General features: G+C 36.8%; 1 protein-coding gene, 1 long non-coding RNA gene and 1 other non-coding gene across 3 annotated transcripts; 2 read left to right on the top strand and 1 right to left on the bottom strand.

The window, feature by feature from the left end:
- Positions 1-1728: 1728 nt before the first annotated feature.
- On the top strand, positions 1729-2471 carry LOC109159984. Its single transcript, XR_002050655.1, has 3 exons — positions 1729-1846; positions 2035-2166; positions 2291-2471. It is a non-coding gene; the product is annotated as an uncharacterized LOC109159984 (long non-coding RNA).
- Positions 2472-10921: 8450 nt separating this feature from the next.
- On the top strand, positions 10922-10993 carry TRNAH-GUG. Its single transcript has one exon. It is a non-coding gene; the product is annotated as a tRNA-His (tRNA).
- Positions 10994-11587: 594 nt separating this feature from the next.
- LOC109159701 (inorganic phosphate transporter 2-1, chloroplastic) lies at positions 11588-15315 on the bottom strand. Its single transcript, XM_019307796.1, has 3 exons — positions 14371-15315; positions 13435-13626; positions 11588-12603 (listed from the first exon to the last, which is right to left on the bottom strand). Exons 1-3 carry the CDS (start codon positions 15070-15072, stop codon positions 11782-11784), a joined length of 1716 nt encoding a protein of 571 aa, XP_019163341.1. The 5' UTR covers positions 15073-15315; the 3' UTR covers positions 11588-11781.
- Between the last annotated feature and the right edge of the window lie 1849 nt (positions 15316-17164).

Genomic DNA, 17164 nt, shown 5'->3' with positions numbered 1-17164 from the left:
TCAATGGAGGCTAACGGCGATTCTGGTGGTTTGAAGGTATCAGGTTCGCCGTCGATCAGGAAATCAGCGATCAAAACTCAAGGATGGCTTCGAAAAGCCCTACAGTTAACCCGCTCCGATGGCTTCACCTTCTGCGCAGAAATCGGCTTCGAAATTTCACACCCGAGTGCTTCGCCTCCAGCCCAAAAATCGGCTTCGAAAAGCCTTAGGCCGTAGCCTTAACCTAACCCCTGCGGCTTCGCCTTCACCGTCAATTTTTGGTCAACAAAAGAAACTTCAGCGAAAAAATTGGGACTACAACTCCACCAACGCACCCTCTCAGTTTCCAAAATTTTGAAAAGCCCTCTCGGTCTCGGATAAGCCCAAATCTCTCTCACCTCTCTCTACTCTAGGGTTCAACTCAGGCTCTGCACACCAAGGTGAACTACTATTTCTCTCTACATATACAAACATGCTTACAGTTTTATGTTTATTTTTGCCAATTCAATTAGAGAAGAAGTGAAGCATAAGTTTTTCGCTTAATTGATTTTTTTTTTTTTTAATTTGGAGATGAAATTTGTATATCCACTATGTCTTGAATGTTGGAATTTTATCTTCGGCAATAGTGAATTTGTAAAATGGGTTCATTTCCGTGAATTTACAGAGAAATTGAATATCCCGAATTGTGCAAGTTGGTGTTTCTCTCTAGTCGGAATATATTTATATTAGCATGTATAGTGGACAACTTTAGGAATTAGGGCTTGCTAGATGTAGAAATGGTGGGTAAAGAGGAAGAAAGCAATGGGTTTGGTGGCAGCAGCTGCTTAAGTCTTGTTGTGGAAAATACTCAGGCAATAAAGTGTTCTAATTGGTTTGGGATTGAAATTGCAAATTGTTTAAGAAAATCTGCTGAGTCTTTCATCTTCTGTCTTTAAAATTTTAGACTTTAATGGTTTTTGTTGAACCAATAACAAATTATTTGTTGTTTTGCTTCAGTACTAATTTAATGAAAAGTATTCATTGCCTTATTTGAATTTTAATTCTGTGAATGCAGGAAATATCTTTTGCTGACTTCTTTTTGGCTGATATTTTCACCTCCATGCCTAAGGTATCCATATTTTGGTATGTTCTTATAAGGATAATTTCATCTAAACCACCTAAACCCCTAAGGTTTTTGATAATTCGGTTGGACGCCCTCTAGTTGCGTAATTACACCCAGAACCCCTGTTTTCAAGTTTGCTTCATATGTGTTTGTCTCCGAACTTCTGAAAGTGAGTCTTCTAGATAGAGATGGTGCATGCTTCTATAATCTCAAGGTCCAAAGCCATGGATAAAATTATTGGACATTGATGGTCTGTCACAGATTCCTGTATTAACCCCATAAAAAGAGGAAAAGTCTCTTCCTTCCTACCATCCTAGAGGAGGATAAACATTTTTGGTGTTACAGCTTCATTAAGATGTTCATTGGTCTAGAAATATTTGTTGGTAATGTAGATTTTGGTGATTGCTTTTCATAAATTTTTCTTATATGCTCTCAATATGTAGGTGTTCTCAGATTTGGAGCGTTCAGTTTGCCGTATGGTTCATCGCCAGGTTCTATGATTTTATTTTATTTTTTTGTTCTTGAGGTTTTTTGTTCATTGTTTGAAGTTTATTGTTCCGAATTTCATTGATTCGACAAGTATGGTTGATAATTATTTGTTAATAAGGAGAAGTTCCTTTTATGGATTGCGGCGCTGATAGTTTATTTTTATCTTTATTTTTGTGTTCATTAACTCAGACCATAGCCGAAGTTGTTGAAGCTTCAATTGAAGATTATGAAGAAGGCATGCAGGCTTGTAACGAAGCAGCAAAGCTGTGGATGCAGGTATATTCATCACGATGATATCAATCTTGTCACCCTATCTTCACTTTTGTCAAAATCACCTGCCTAAAGTATTGTCACTCACATAATTGTGTGCCTACAGTGTGAAAAACATCTTAATTTTGTACTTGATCTCTTCTTGACTCCTTTAGTGTAAACTAAATGTCTTGATTGTTTCTATTTTGTCTCAGATTCCAGCACCAAAAAGAGGTGATATTGTTAGGCAGATTGGTGATACACTTAGAGCAAAACTTCACTACTTTGGCTGACTTGTTTCACTTGAAATGGGGAAAATACTACCCGAAGGAATTGGGGAGGTTCAAGTATGTCTACTTTACTAAGTCTGTGGTGTAACAAAAAAGTCTTATTCTTCTGCAACAATGAAATTGTTCCTTGACTTGTTCTCCTGCCAACAATAATGTACAAGTTAATTCCATTTTTGTGAAGGTCTACACTTGATCAACTTCATTGAAGAGGTTGTGGATGCTGCATTGATCAAAGCCATTGAAGCAGTGCCGGATTTGAAGGCTTATTTGGGTGCAGCGAGCATACTTATGTAGTATCAAATAAGTATATTTTCATACTTAAGTAGTACGGAGTATCAATCAAGTAGTATATATTTTTTATGTTTTTTTTTATGAACATGAACATAATTTTTGTTGTAAATAATTTTGATGTTTAAATATATTTTCAATTTTCAATTTAGTGTGTTCATTAATTTGTTGATGACATAATTTATAAAAAAACAGTTATAAATAAAATTGTGGTAATATAAAAATAATAAAAATATTCCATATGATTTAGGATTTTCCTACCAACAGTTGGAAGGAAAATAACAAAATATAATAGATGAGTTTTCTGTCCAACGTTGGGTCGAAATTTCCGATCAACGCCCGTGGTTGGACGGAATTTCCGACCAACGCACAAAGTTGGTCGGAAGTTCCCACGTTTTAAAAATGGTGGGTTATTTTCCGGAATTTCCGTCCAATTTTTGTTGGTTGGACGCTATTTCCGACCAAAAATTGTAGTTGGACGGAATTTCCCACGGAGGTTTTTCCGAACGTTCCTTTTGGTCGGTATGTTGGACGGAAACGTCGTTTCCGACCAATATATCGCGTTTTCCGTCCAACATTTGTTGGACGGAAAACGCGAGATTTCCAGTAGTGATTTGATTTATTTTTTTTATTTAATAAATTTAAACTTTAATATATATTTTGAGTTTATTTATATAAACATAATAGATTTTTTTTAAAAAAAAAATAGAGAGCGGCCAAAAGTGTATTTTATCCCTATTATATTAATGTATAAACACATATTTAGCATCGTGTATGATAAATCATCAACTTACTATCAATCATCATAATGTTAGTTTGAATTAGTATGTAGAAATGCATCTCAAAAATCCAGTCTAAAAATCTTTGAAGAGTGTTTTTGTATATTCCTCCACCGCTTAATTGTTTTTTAAAAATTTTATAAAACTGCATCAAAGTTGTAGTTTTATTTGCATTAAACCCAATAGCATGGTTTCTACTTTCACGTCTTTGTGAAGTTAATATTTCAGCCGAGAAGAAATCTTTGCTTAGTGCAGTACACCATTTTTCTTTTAATAATTCATATAAACGTCTAAACCAAGCATGATCTTCTAACCCATACTTTGAAACCATGGACTTCCAACAATTTTCAAATTCATTTTCATTAGCACAACCTGTCATAGTATTCATGTTTAACATATAAGTATTAGAATATTTATCATAAGTATCATAATTTCATAAAAAAAAAAGTATTACAACAACAAACCTGTCATAGTAAATTACACATTTATAGACATAACTAATACTTTTATCTCTACATGTAATGCTTTACAACATAAATGTATTACTTATAGTATAAGTGTAATTTTTAGTTGTGCAGGAAAGAAAGTAACGTTGAAATCTTAATTTTGACTTTCTGCAAGTTTATTTGTCAAACATTTGTTAAATGTGTCTTTGAATAATTTATCACGTTTTAATTATCCAAATCTACTAATAGCATTTTGGTGAAGATGCCATACGCATAACCTATGTCTTGTTTGTGGAAGAACATATATTAAAGACAATACAAATTGGAAAGCGTAAATGGCTACTTCATAAACACCTTCATCATTCAACCTTACTCTCATTTAAGCCTTACATCATGTGCATCTAATGCTTAAAAAAAAAAAAAAAAAAAAAAAAAAAAAAAAAAAAAACCTTTTTAATGAAGAAACCTCACTTTGCTCATCAAGATTCTTAGATTTTTTTGTCCCTTGAAAAGAACATACAAAATACTATTCAATTATAAGATTGTTATTTGTCCGTGTGGTTAATTTACGAGTACTAAATCCAAGAGCATGATTATATTAGCATACAATTCATACATTCCATCTAAATGTTTTTTTTTTTTTTTTTTTTTTTCCATTTTAAGTCTTCAAGTAAACTATATATGTCAACTTCATTCTCAGCAAGAATTATTTGAAATATTACTGCTACTTATTAAAAGAAATGTATTACTTGTGACTATAATGAAATTCATGTCTTTACCTTCCCGCTTTGCAGAATCAAAAATATCATGTTGCTGATTAGTAATCAATTGTCACAATATTTTGTTCAATGTGGCCATAAAAAGGTGGCCCTTGATTCTCCATATTCATAACATTTTCTGTCGAAAAAGTAAGAATGTCATAAGAATACACTAGATATTATCTCTTTTTTCATTGAAAGTATGTTACACAGAATAACATAATATTGCACAACATTGCTATTTTCAACTAAATTATTGTTACTTATCATAGAAAATATAATACTTTGAAATCAAAATGCAATACTTTTTCGAAGTAGTATATATTACACAAAATATTGGGAAAATCAAAGTGTTACTTTTATTCATTTACATAATGCTTTTCAATTATAAATTAGTACTTTTTAATTGAAAAGTTTACCGCATTGTATACAAATGCAGGATAGGTGAGGTGCTCATTAATGGCAGCTTCATCAGCTTCATCGTTTCCATCACGACACATGTTTTCACAATCCATATTAATAAAATTTTATGAAAAATATAACAGTGAAATAGGAACTTAGAAATCCTAGATTTTATTAAGAATTATTAATAATACTTTTGTACTAATTGAAGTATTATTTCCCAAAATTCTGAATCTTATATATGATCACTAGAAGAATTTATGGATAGAGATGATATTTTTACATTGACAGAAAGAATTTTTGGGTAGAAATGACGGAGAAGCGTGAAAGAGAAGAACGAGGTTTGTTGGTGTAACGAAAAGGAATATTATTTTGACTTATCTTCTTACAAAGATTACAGAATGCTTTAAGTATACAAAGAAGAAGGCAGTTATAACATACGCATAACTGATCCAAGACGGTTACATACTGGAGCCTTCTTCATTTTCTTGCTCACGTGCCTTGTCCTCCAATACCCCCCCGTAAGCTGGAGTATGCAGATCATGCGTGCCCAGCTTAGATATGAATGTCTGGAACAGAGATATTGGGAGTGCTTTGGTAAAGCCATCGGCAACTTGTGCGGCGGAGGAGACAGAGAGTAACTTGACAAGTCCTTGGCTGACTTTCTCTCTAACAATGTGGCAATCTATATCCAAGTGATTTGTCCTCTCGTGGAAGACATGGTTTTCGGCTATGGCTATTGCCGATTTATTATCACAAAACAGCGTTGCAGGTTTGTTTAATGGAGCCTGCAAGTCTCGTAGAAGAAACGTGATCCATTGTACTTCACAAACTGTGGCTGCGAGTGCTCGATATTCAGCCTCTGATGAAGAACGGGAGACAGTGGCTTGTTTCTTGGATTTCCATGACACAAGAGCAGAGCCGAGAAAAACACAGAAGCCAGTGATGGATTTTCGTGTCTCCAAGCAGGATCCCCAGTCTGAATCAGAGAAAGTGTTAAGCTGCAGACTGTTATTTGCAGGGTAGAACAACCCTTGCCCTGTAGCCTTCTTTATATATTGTAGTATACGATGGGTTGCAGCTAAGTGCACATCCGTGGGAGTATCTATAAACTGGCTGAGTTGCTGTATCGCATAGGAGAGATCAGGTCTTGTTGCAGTTAAGTATAGCAATCGCCCAATAAGTCTTCTATAGCCATTGGTGTCTGTGATAGAGGTGCCACTGTCTTTGGTTAACTTGTGACCTGGAACCATGGGGGTGCTTACCGGCTTGCAGTGAAGAAAGCCCTCTTCAGCTAGGATGTCTAATGCATACTTCCGTTGGCACAAGTTTAGGCATGCTTCAGTTCTATGGGCTTCAATACCCAAAAAATAGCCCAGCTTTCCAAGGTCCTTGATTTTGAAGGTCGAATCAAGGAAGGCTTTGAGTTCATTGATGAGACACATGTTGGGGCTAGAAATCAAGATATCATCAACATATATGAGGATAGCTATCAAATCCGAACCACATCCCTTGGTGAACAATGACGGATCTGACTGCGCTTGTTTGAAGCCTTTGCTTATCAAGGCACTGCTTAGTTTTGAGTTCCATTGTCGGCTAGCTTGCTTGAGGCCATAGAGGGATCGTAGTAATCGGCAAACTTGCCCTGATTTCTCTCCCTTGAAGCCGGGTGGTAATTCCATGTAAACCTCTTCATCAAGGCTGCCGTGTAGGAAGGCGTTATTTATATCGAGTTGCTGAATGTGCCAATTATGAGATACTGCCAAAGCTAGAAACACACGAATGGTTGTAAGCCTTGCTACTGGGGAAAAAGTCTCAATATAATCGACCCCCAATTGTTGTGTGTAGCCTTTTGCTACCAATCTTGCTTTGTGACGCTCGATCGTGCCATCCGCTTTGATCTTTGTTTTGTATACCCATTTGCAACCAATAGCCGTTTTGCCGAGTGGTAAGTCAGTTATCCTCCAAGTGTTGTTGTCTTGAAGAGCCTTGATCTCAGCTGCCATTGCGTCTTTCCAACAATCATGACGTATGGCCTGGTTATATGTTCTTGGTTCATCCACTGAAGTAACTGCCATTGAGAACAATCTGTGTGGCTCTGTTAGTGCATCATAAGATAGGACTCGGGACAGTGGATGTGGAGATGTCCTTGCAACCTCCTTTTCAAGAACCATGTCGCAATAGTAATCTTGCAATTTCTTGGGAGCACGACGATCTCTATCAGACCTCCTTGGATGTGTAGGAGGAGGAATGTCAGTGGGGGTATCCTGAGTAGCTTCAGTGAGCACTCGTGAATCAGCATTATCACCATGATCTTCAGATTGCTGAGTATGTGAACTGGCAGGATGCTCACTGCCAATGTATGGCTGTCTTGAATTGTGGCTCATGTAAGGACTAGGCTGGATGACATCTTGGATCCGAGAATCATGCATGTTGGGGACCTCAAGATTTAAACAACCATCTGTGGATAGCATTGGCAAAGGTGGGTCAGGAGCAAAAGATTTGTCTGTATCTATCTGTCGCCCATGATCTGTCAAGGGGAACTCTTCTTCATAAAAGATGACATCCCTAGAAACAAGAAAGGAAGCGTCATTAATATCATAAAGGATATATCCCTTTGTTCCAGCTGGCATGCCAAGGAAAACACATTTTCTTCCTCTTGGTTGCATTTTGTGTCTGTTGGTTGGCAAGGTGGCAGCAAAGCATAGGCACCCAAACACCTTGAGGGAATCCAAGTTTGGTTCTTTGTTGTATAGCTTTTGATAAGGGCTCTCCCATCCAATGACTGGAGACGGGAGTCAGTTTATGATTAAGACAGCATGCGTGACACAATAACTCCAGAATTCCAAGGGAAGGTGTGCTTGAAATCGTAACGCCCTTGCCACATTGAGGATGTGTTGGTGTTTCCTCTACTATGGCATTTTGCTATTGGGTGCTGACACAAGAACGTTGGTGAATAATCCCTTTGTCTGAGAAGAACTCAACCATGTTGAACTCACAACCGTTATCACTGCGAATAACCTTAATCAAGGCACCAAATTGTGTAAACACATAAGCATGAAATTGTTTAATAAGCTGCCTAGTTTCAGATTTGGATTTCATCATATGTAGCCAAGTGAATCGTGAGCAATCATCCACAATTGTCAAGAAGTATCGTTCTCCTTTTAAGGAGCAAATAGGGAAAGGACCCCAAATGTCAACATGTATTAAATCGAAACAAGAAGTTGATGTAGAAGTGCTTAAAGGAAAAGCAATACGCCTATGTTTGGCGAAGTGGCATACATCACAGGCTTGAGCCTTATTATTTGCAACATTAATGGAACTAAAAAGATGTAGTTTGTTGATTGGGAAATGCCCCAATCGTTGGTGCCAAAGTGTGGCGCTGCTACACTGCATATCAGTGATGCCTGGTACTGGAGGTGGCTTCGTCAAGATGTATAACCCACTTTGTTGTTTAGCTAAACCATCCATCTGTCCATGATTCCCATGAACCAAGCACTGCCCATCCATGAATATTAGTCTATAAGTTGTATCTTGAACAAGTTTGCTAACTGAGATGATATTGAATCTGAAGGAAGGGATGTACAGAGCATCCTTTAACCACATAGTGTCATTGAGCCTCACATCTCCTATGTGGATGACGGGAACACGTTGACCGGTAGGCAAATTCACCTCTACTCCATTAGATGAATGTTGATTAAAGAAGAACTCAGGGGAACACACAATGTGATTTGTGGCCCCGGAGTCAATAATCCAAGTAGATGAGCAAACAGTAAGAGAGTTAACTTGTGGATGGATATACTTGCCTTCTTGGTTAGTCTGATTCTCATCAAAGGTGGGTGTCAAGTGGACTGCTGCATTTGTGCTAGCCCCAGAAGATTGTCCTGCTTGAATAACAGCCATAATCTTTTGCAATTGCTCCGGGGAAATTCCCAGCTCACCTGCAATGTTTGTGACCGGTCCGACAGTCTGTTGTCTCCCCTTCGACTTGAAACCTTGCACCCAACCGGGAGGATAGCCGTGCTTTTTGTAGCACTTGTCAATCGTGTGTCCTACCATCCCGCAGTACGTGCACTTTGGCTTGTTAACGTTGCCTCGTCGGCCATTAAAATTGTTCAGTGCTGCTGCCATAGTTTCTTCATCAACAGATTGACTGGTGTTTACTGCATTAGCATGATTAATTTCCAGATTTCCTAGGCTCAAGTTGGTTAGATTGATTTGCCTTTCCAGTTTCTTAGCCATCACAAATACTTTGTAGATCTCAGGTAATGGATCCAACACAAGAATATTGGATTTAAGACTATTATAATCTTCATTTAAACCTTGCAAAAACCGGATTACCTGATCCGTGTCTCTCTCCTTTCTGATTTCATCCATAAGGTTGCATGAACACCTGGGATCGCATCTACATATGGGAAGGGGCCTCAGCGTATTCAATTCCTCCCACAGAGTGCGCGACTTTGTGTAGTAGTCGTTAACAGAGAGAGTCTGTTGCTTCAGGTTGTATATGTCGTTTTGCAGGATTGAGATCCTTTGAGCATCACATTGTGAGAAGCGTCTTCTCAAGTCTTCCCAAATGTCTCTGCTCTTATCAAAATGCATCAAGCTCTGTGCTATCGTCGAGTGTACGGACCTGAAGAGCCATGAGCAGACTAGCAGATTGCAACGACGCCATGCTGGATATTGGACGCTATCTTTGCTTGGAACTGCTATGCTGCCATCAACTAGGCCCCATTTATTCTTGACCTCCAACGTAATCCGCATGGAGATCGCCCAAGTTCCATAGTTAGAACTGCTTAGGAGAGGCGGAGTGACAAGAACGGCGTTCGGATTGTCGTTGGGGCTGAGAAGGAAAGGATCCTCTAACTCCTCTGGATTTAGGTTTCTCTGACGGAGATGATCCCTCTGCGAAATCGATTCGGGATTAATCGGAGCTGGTGAGTGGTTGATCGGAGTGACACCTTGTGTCCCTTGACTGGTGCTTCCGACGCCGGTTATGGCGGCGGCGTACGACTGGTAACGTCGCTCTGATACCATGACGGAGAAGCGTGAAAGAGAAGAACGAAGTTTGTTGGTGTAACGAAAAGGAATATTATTTTGACTTATCTTCTTACAAAGATTACAGAATGCTTTAAGTATACAAAGAAGAAGGCAGTTATAACAGACGCATAACTGATCCAAGACGGTTACATACTAGAGCCTTCTTCATTTTCTTGCTCACGTGCCTTGTCCTCCAATAAGAAAATTAGGAATTTGAATGAGAGAAATGGGAGGACAAAGAGAGTGTGAGCATGGAGAATAAATCATGTGGTAGAAACAGATAGAGAAATGATAAGTGTAGGAGCGTGAGATTGTGCACTGGTTGACCCATATAATAAAAGATCTGATTCGTGAAACAGTCTCATATAAATTTTTGCCAATACATAAAGGCAAAAACTTGTGTGAGACCCGTAAGATAGGTCGGGTCAAGATGAAATGTTATACTTATACTGAAAAATTTAATATTAAATCATAAATAAAATGTTTATTACTTACTTCATATTTACTTATATGGAAAAATGTGATACTTTTGAAGAAAAATGTAATAATTTTACATTTTGATTTAAAAGTATTACATTTTTCCTCAAAAGTATTACATTTGACTTTATAAGTAACAAATACTTGCCAACATTACTTATAAGAAAAATTGTAATACTTTTTTGAATGCTAGTAGCTCTATTACATTGTAATACTTTGATGGAAAAAGTAATATTTTTAGATAAAAATGTAAAAATATTATATTTGTCCTCAAAAGTATTACGTTTTCCTTTATAAGTAGCAAATCACTTTATTTCTAATTAGTATTAAATTTTTCAGTATAAATATTACATTTTCATATTGACCCGAATCACACGACTCAAGGATAAAGATTTGTGAGACAGTTTCACACAAGTGTGATCCATAAATAATACTAAAAATAATATGGAATAAATAGCTGTGTAAATAATTAATTTTAATCAACTATAAATGTAAATAATACGAACAATTTACAATTAACTGACGTAACAAATATTCAAAAATTAAAAATAGTTGTTTCAAAAAAATTAAAAATAGTAGAGCATATAGATTATATAGTTAGTAAGATTTCCCTAACTATCAAGTGGCTGTAGTTTAGTGGTAAGAATTCCACGTTGTGGCCGTGGAGACCTGGGCTCGAATCCCAGCAGCCACACATAGTTTTTACAACCAATTATTCATCTTCCCTCACCAGGACCCAGAAACTTTGGCTCTATGCTGCGTGAAACAAAATACTACCCTTTTGTTAAAGAATTTATTTTCATTTTCTTCAACTTTAAGGGGAAAATGTTTTCCAACCAAACATTATCGTCACACCAAATTCACACTACATAAACCAAACGCCCCTAAAAAAAATATTCTTAGACTAATTTTTTTTTTTTTTTTTCATTTCCAACTCATTTACACTAAATTCTGCACCAAATTTTATTCATTCACTAATATAATTTGTATTCTCATAATTAAACTTTATATTAAATACTTTAAATATTTTAATATAAATTATAATGCAAATAATGTTTTTATTCCATAATAATATAGCATATAACATCAATTAAATTTTTAATTAATCTATATTCAATATTAGTTATTTTTTAATCATCTTGATGAGATTTTTCAAATAATATAATTTATTTTTAATTATACAAATTTTATATTTAATATGTAAATACATAAAAGCAAAATAAGGATACAAAAGAATTAACAAAAATAAACAAAAGTTCAGTTTATTTAACATTTTTTCCTAAAAAAAAAAAAAAAAACAAGTATCACACTATAATCATTTTAAAAAAATACATCCCAATTTTGAGGGCTGCCCGCCCCATATGCCTCTGCCATAGAGCCTCGATTTGCCTCTACAATCAATAAATCCGCTAAAAAAGTGTTTGTACACTGATGCTTACATACAATATGAATGAATTTGTATAATCATATTGTAATGTACACTTAGATTATGTATGACAACAGCTTAGTGAAAACCCATGTATAAATGACAGACAAGCAAGCCCCGGCAGGGATTGTGACTGCCCAAGAAGTCACAATCTCCCTCACAGTTTCTGCTCTAACACTATTAAGCCCTCGGGCAAACCCGACCCCCATCACGGCCCCCACAAGAGTGTGGGTGGCCGAGATGGGCAGCCCGAGCTTGGACGCCACCAAAACCACAAAGGCGGCTGCAAATTCGGCCGCGAAACCCCTCGTGGGTGTCAGCTCGGTGATCTTCTTTCCAATGGTGGCAATCACTCGGTACCCCCACATCATTAGCCCCGCCACAATCCCGAACCCTCCCCAACCCAGGACATCATTCGGGATAACCAAAACCTCCCCGCCGCCACCAATCATTCCGCCTTGAACGATCGACAGCGCCGCCGCCAGAGGGCCTATGGCGTTGGAAACGTCGTTGCCGCCGTGGGCAAATGACATGAAACAGGCGGACACAATCTGCATGTACCCAAACACGCCGTAAACTATCTCTAGCTGCGTGCCTTTCGGGCCAGCCACGTCCGACAGGAGTCCTAGATTCTTGGTCTGGGTAGTTTGTGTCTTTGATTTGGACTTGGCGGCTAGGAGGTGCCCGAGTTGCTTTCTGATGATTCTGTCCACCATTATAGCCCCAATGCCGCCGAGTGCTAAAGCCTGGAGCAGAGCCACTGAAAGTGTGGTGCTAAGAGGGAGGGCAGCGTAGGAGATTCCGGTAACACCAAGAAAAACAGCGATTGGTGCCGCTGCAGCGGCTGCTTGCCCTGGATTCCGAGCACTGTAAACAAACTATAAATGCAAAAGTAGAATTAGGGATGGTTTAAAGCTCGGTCTTGAAGGAGTTAATACCAGTTGGGGTCCTCGGAACATAACCGTACTTTCCATTAAATTTAGCCCTAAACTTTTAATTTAACAACGGGTAATCCTTCAACCTTAAATTTAACAAATCGTAGTTCTTTCGTTAGTTTAAGTAAGGGAAAAATTAGGGCTATAACTGGTTAAAAATTTGAGAGTTGAAGGAGCATGAGTGACTAACTTGACAGTTAGAAACATAGTTAGGACATCTTCAATAGTGGAGGTTTTTTTTTTTTTTTTTTTTTTTTTTTTTTTTTTTTTTCTTTTCTTTTGAGGTGCCTACTAGGAGAGAGGAGATGGAAAGAGAAGAAGGAAAAAAGTAAAAAAGAAAAACAGAACTGTCAAAAAAAAAAAAAGCAACAGATAGACGTGTCAGCGGGCGCGTGTCGTCGGCTGGGCGCTAAGTTCCTAAATTTTGGTGGGTCCTACCGTCTGAAAAAACCAAGCTCCTCCCAAGGAGATTTTTATTTTTCTCTCTCATACTCTCTCCTCCACCTAAGCTTCCTTTCTCAAAAATCACACCAAAAACCTAGCAAAAACTACTGTTGGTGATACTACGACTGGTTAAAATTTGAAAGTTAAAGGATTATGGTGGGTGGTTAATTTGAAAGATTGAAGAATAAGTAGTCAAATTTGAGAGTTGAAGTACTAGGAGTGATTAAATTAAAAGTTTAAGACTAAATGTTGTGGTGTCATTGTACTATATTCGGAGGATCCCAACTGGTATAAACTCCTGATAATAAATTTGTGATGTGAAGAACGTACTCTGCGGATGAACTTATAGACGAGAAATGATGCCATTGCTCCAATAACAGGGGAGATTACCCAGGACGACGTTACCCTTGCTAGTGAGCTCCAGAACACAGCTCCGGTTCCTCCATACACCAGACCAAACCCAACCATGGATCCCACTATACAATGTGTGGTGGACACCGGCCAACCATAGTATGATGCAACCTGCACATAAACAAGAGGTCTTATATATGGATGGTTAAAAGGATGTGTTTCTGGCTATATATTGTTAAAACCCATACTTCCATTTGGGGAAAACATGTATTGTTGCTAAATTTACATGCACTGAGGTAGTGTTTAGACTACTAGCTGACAGTTAATGTAATCAATGAGTTTCACCTTGGCCCTGATGTGCTATTAGTATAGGAGGCAAATGGATAGTTCAGGTGAACCCAACCAAGTTAGTCAGACTGTTGGCTTTGCAATCACACAAGGTAAACATGTCATTTTGGTTGAATTGCATGAATTTGTGTTGTTCATGGACCCAATTATATTTATTTTCAGTTCGATGGCCTAATTGCAGTTTGATGTATAGTTGAGTGACGTATTTGATTTTTTTTTAAGGACTAAATTAACTTAGGCTTTCTTAAATTGAGTTCATACCCTCTGAGGTCCTCCGAGTATAGTAGTTTTGTCACGTTTAGTTCTAAACTTTCAAATTAACCATTTGTGGTCCTTCAACTTTCAAATTTAACCATTAGTGATCTAAGTTAACCACTCATGGTCCTTCAACTATTAAATTTTAACCAACCATGGTCCTTTCAAGAGGACCACGACTGGTTAAATTTCGAAACTTGAAAGGACGATAGGTGGTTAACTTGGACCACGAATGGTTAAATTTGAAAGTCGAAAGACCACATATATAGTAGCTAGTGTGAAAAAGAAAGAGAGATGAGAAATTTGCAGCACCTGTAGCCATGTCCCTGCAGCAGCCAAAGAAGACAGAAGCCCAGCAAAGAGCAAAGTATCCTTTCCTTGGAAAACACTGGCAACAAGAATCCCCTTCTGCATTGTACTCGTGACATGCGTTCCCATTAACAATGCGCCGGAGAATTCCAAAACTCCGGCCATCAACACCGCCTGCCGGAGCGTCAAGGCCCCAGAACCCACCGAAGTCCCCATGGCATTAGCCACATCGTTAGCCCCAATGTTACACGCCATGTAGAACCCAAACAACAGCGTCACATATGACAAAACCTTACACTTTAACCCCACCCCCTCACCCTGCAAAGACTTCATCGCCAATGGCAAGCTCAGGGCCGCCACTGCAACGCATATCGAAATAGCAGAAGCTGTTCTTGAAGATATGTTAAAAGCCTGCGCCATACCTCCAGGCAACTCATCTTCTTCAACTTCAGAGCTTGGGTCTTCTTGATTCTGAAGCCCTTTGGCTTCAAATTTCTCATAACCCTCTCCCCCCTCAGCGAAAGATGAAAGGGAAGCATAAGGGCGTATGAAACCGGAGGAGCCTTTGGGTCTCAAAACTTGGGGCTTTATTATCTCAAGGAACTCTTTCTTCTGAAACTGATGAGTTTCATTGGAGAAAACACAAACCCTGTGCTTGTGGAAGTAAAGATGTGAGTTGTGAAGTAAGAAGTAAGAGGAAATCATGACTTAAAAAGGAAGAGAATATAAAGGGAATTATTCAGTTAGATTCTTATTGGCCATGGAATGTTGTACTATACAAAGAAGGGAGAAGAATGGGGTGTTCAGATTTGTTGTTTATTATCAGTTTTGTTGATTTCATTTTGATGGAAATGGAAAGTTACGTTGAGAGTGTGGATTTGGCCTTTGGGAGGGTGATATAAATGGGTGGTGGTTGTGTTTTTGCAAAGGCCAGTCAGTTCTTAATTCTTGAAATTGCAGACATATATAAGGGGGAACTTTTATCCACAACAAAATAAATCCAAAATCTCTAAACCCAAATAATAATCTGATCTGTCTTCTTCCTTCTTCCCTTATCCATTCATTTTCTCGACTTTGTGTTGTTGGCTAAGAATAGCGATGCATGATTGCTAGCTTCATAGGAAATATGAATTCATATACCAACAAGCAATAATGATAAATTAAATATGCATATTTGCCCCGCATAGAAAGACTATGTTTGACAAACCTAACTAAAAAGTATCTGAAAATTGAAAAGTAGCTGAAAGCTGAAAAGCTATATATAAGCTCCAAACTAAAAACTGAGGAGGTGTTAACTAGTTGATTGTGCTTATAAGTGTTTTGTAAAATTAGCTTTTTGATAAGCTGATAAATGTAAAAAGACAAAAAAATGACATCTTCATATTATTATATTGTTTTTATATTGAGTTAATACCCAAAATCGTCCTCGACTATAGTGGTTTTTCTCAATTTCGTCCTAAATGACTTTGGTGACCTAATATCGTCTCAGACTTTTGTGTTTCGCTCAATTTAGTCTCAGACTTTTGTGTTTTTGCTCAATTTAGTCCTTCATTTGTTATTCTGTCCATTTGGTGTTAAATAAATAGACAATTCAGTAATTTTAATATTGGCATCTCTTTACTCATAGACATGTGAACTGCGAAATCCTTTTTTTTTTTTTTTTTTACGAATTACTCCCAGAATTACTCCTAAAACTGCGAATATAAAATTTGATTTGCAGGTCCGAGAGTAATTCTGGGTGTAATTCGTACAAGAAAGAGGAATTTCGCACTTCACAAGTTGAAAGTAAAGAGAGATCAATATTGACATTACTGAATTGTCCCTTTATTTAACACCAATTTGACGGAATAACAAATGGAGGACTAAATTGAGCAAAACACAAAAATCTGGGACGATATTAGGTCACCAAAGTCGTTTAGGACGAAATTGAGAAAAACCACTATAGTCGAGGACGATTTTGAGCATTAACTCTTTTTATATTATTAAATATTAAATATATGAGATATATTTAATTTATATATTTTTTATTTTTATAATATATATGAGATATATATTAAATTAAAATAAAAGTAAAAAAATTGTTTGTATAATATATATGAGATATATATTAAATTTTTTATTTCTTTCTTTTTAAGTAAATCTTTGTTTTTACAAATAAAAAAGTTTTAATTGAGAAGGATAAATGATATCATTTATTTAAAATAATAAGGATAGAGATAGAAAAAAAGTTAGGAAGCAACTAACTTATTTTGAAACGCTATCCTAGGTAACATTTCAAAATAAGCTCTTATTTTAAGCTATTATCTTATTTTAAGAACATTATCAAACAGAGTTTATAGTTTATTAGTAGCTTAAAATAAACTATAAACTCATAAATAAGCCCTGTCAAATAAATTTCAGACTTCTTTAGATTTTTCTATTGTCTGAAAACGATGAAAGATACGGAGTATAAGTTTAACTTTTAACATCAATTTATTAGACAGTAGAAATTAAAAAATATAAAAAAAAATAAAAATCTCTATCTTTTAATTTTACAAAAGTATTTTGAAAATATTTTTTTGATGGAGTCATGGCCCTAAGACCTAGTATGCCATAATTAGCAATTGTTATGTCATGGAACCGTGTCCACCTTGCAAGGTGTATACTATTTTATGTTTATAATTACTGAACTCTATATTCATAATTATAAAACTCTATGTTCATAATTTTTGAACTCTATATTCAGAATTACAGAACTCTATATTCATAATTACTGAACTCTATGTTCATAATTATAAAATTCTATGTTCATAATTTT

Source organism: Ipomoea nil, unplaced genomic scaffold (assembly GCF_001879475.1).
Source record: "Ipomoea nil cultivar Tokyo-kokei standard unplaced genomic scaffold, Asagao_1.1 scaffold2845, whole genome shotgun sequence".
NCBI lineage: Eukaryota > Viridiplantae > Streptophyta > Magnoliopsida > Solanales > Convolvulaceae > Ipomoea > Ipomoea nil.
The sequence above is the reverse complement of the archived record's forward strand: the minus strand, read 5'-3'. Positions and strand labels throughout refer to the sequence as shown.

Bases quoted from the DNA above. Each gene is read 5' to 3' on its own strand.
- LOC109159701 (XM_019307796.1), bottom strand. From the start codon at position 15,072: ATGATTTCCTCTTACTTCTTACTTCACAACTCACATCTTTACTTCCAC. The intron at 13,627-14,370 runs GTGCTGCAAATT...GTTTATGTGCAG, and splicing joins CTGCAGGGACATGGCTACAG to GTTGCATCATACTATGGTTG. The intron at 12,604-13,434 runs GTACGTTCTTCA...TTGCATTTATAG, and splicing joins TCTATAAGTTCATCCGCAGA to TTTGTTTACAGTGCTCGGAA.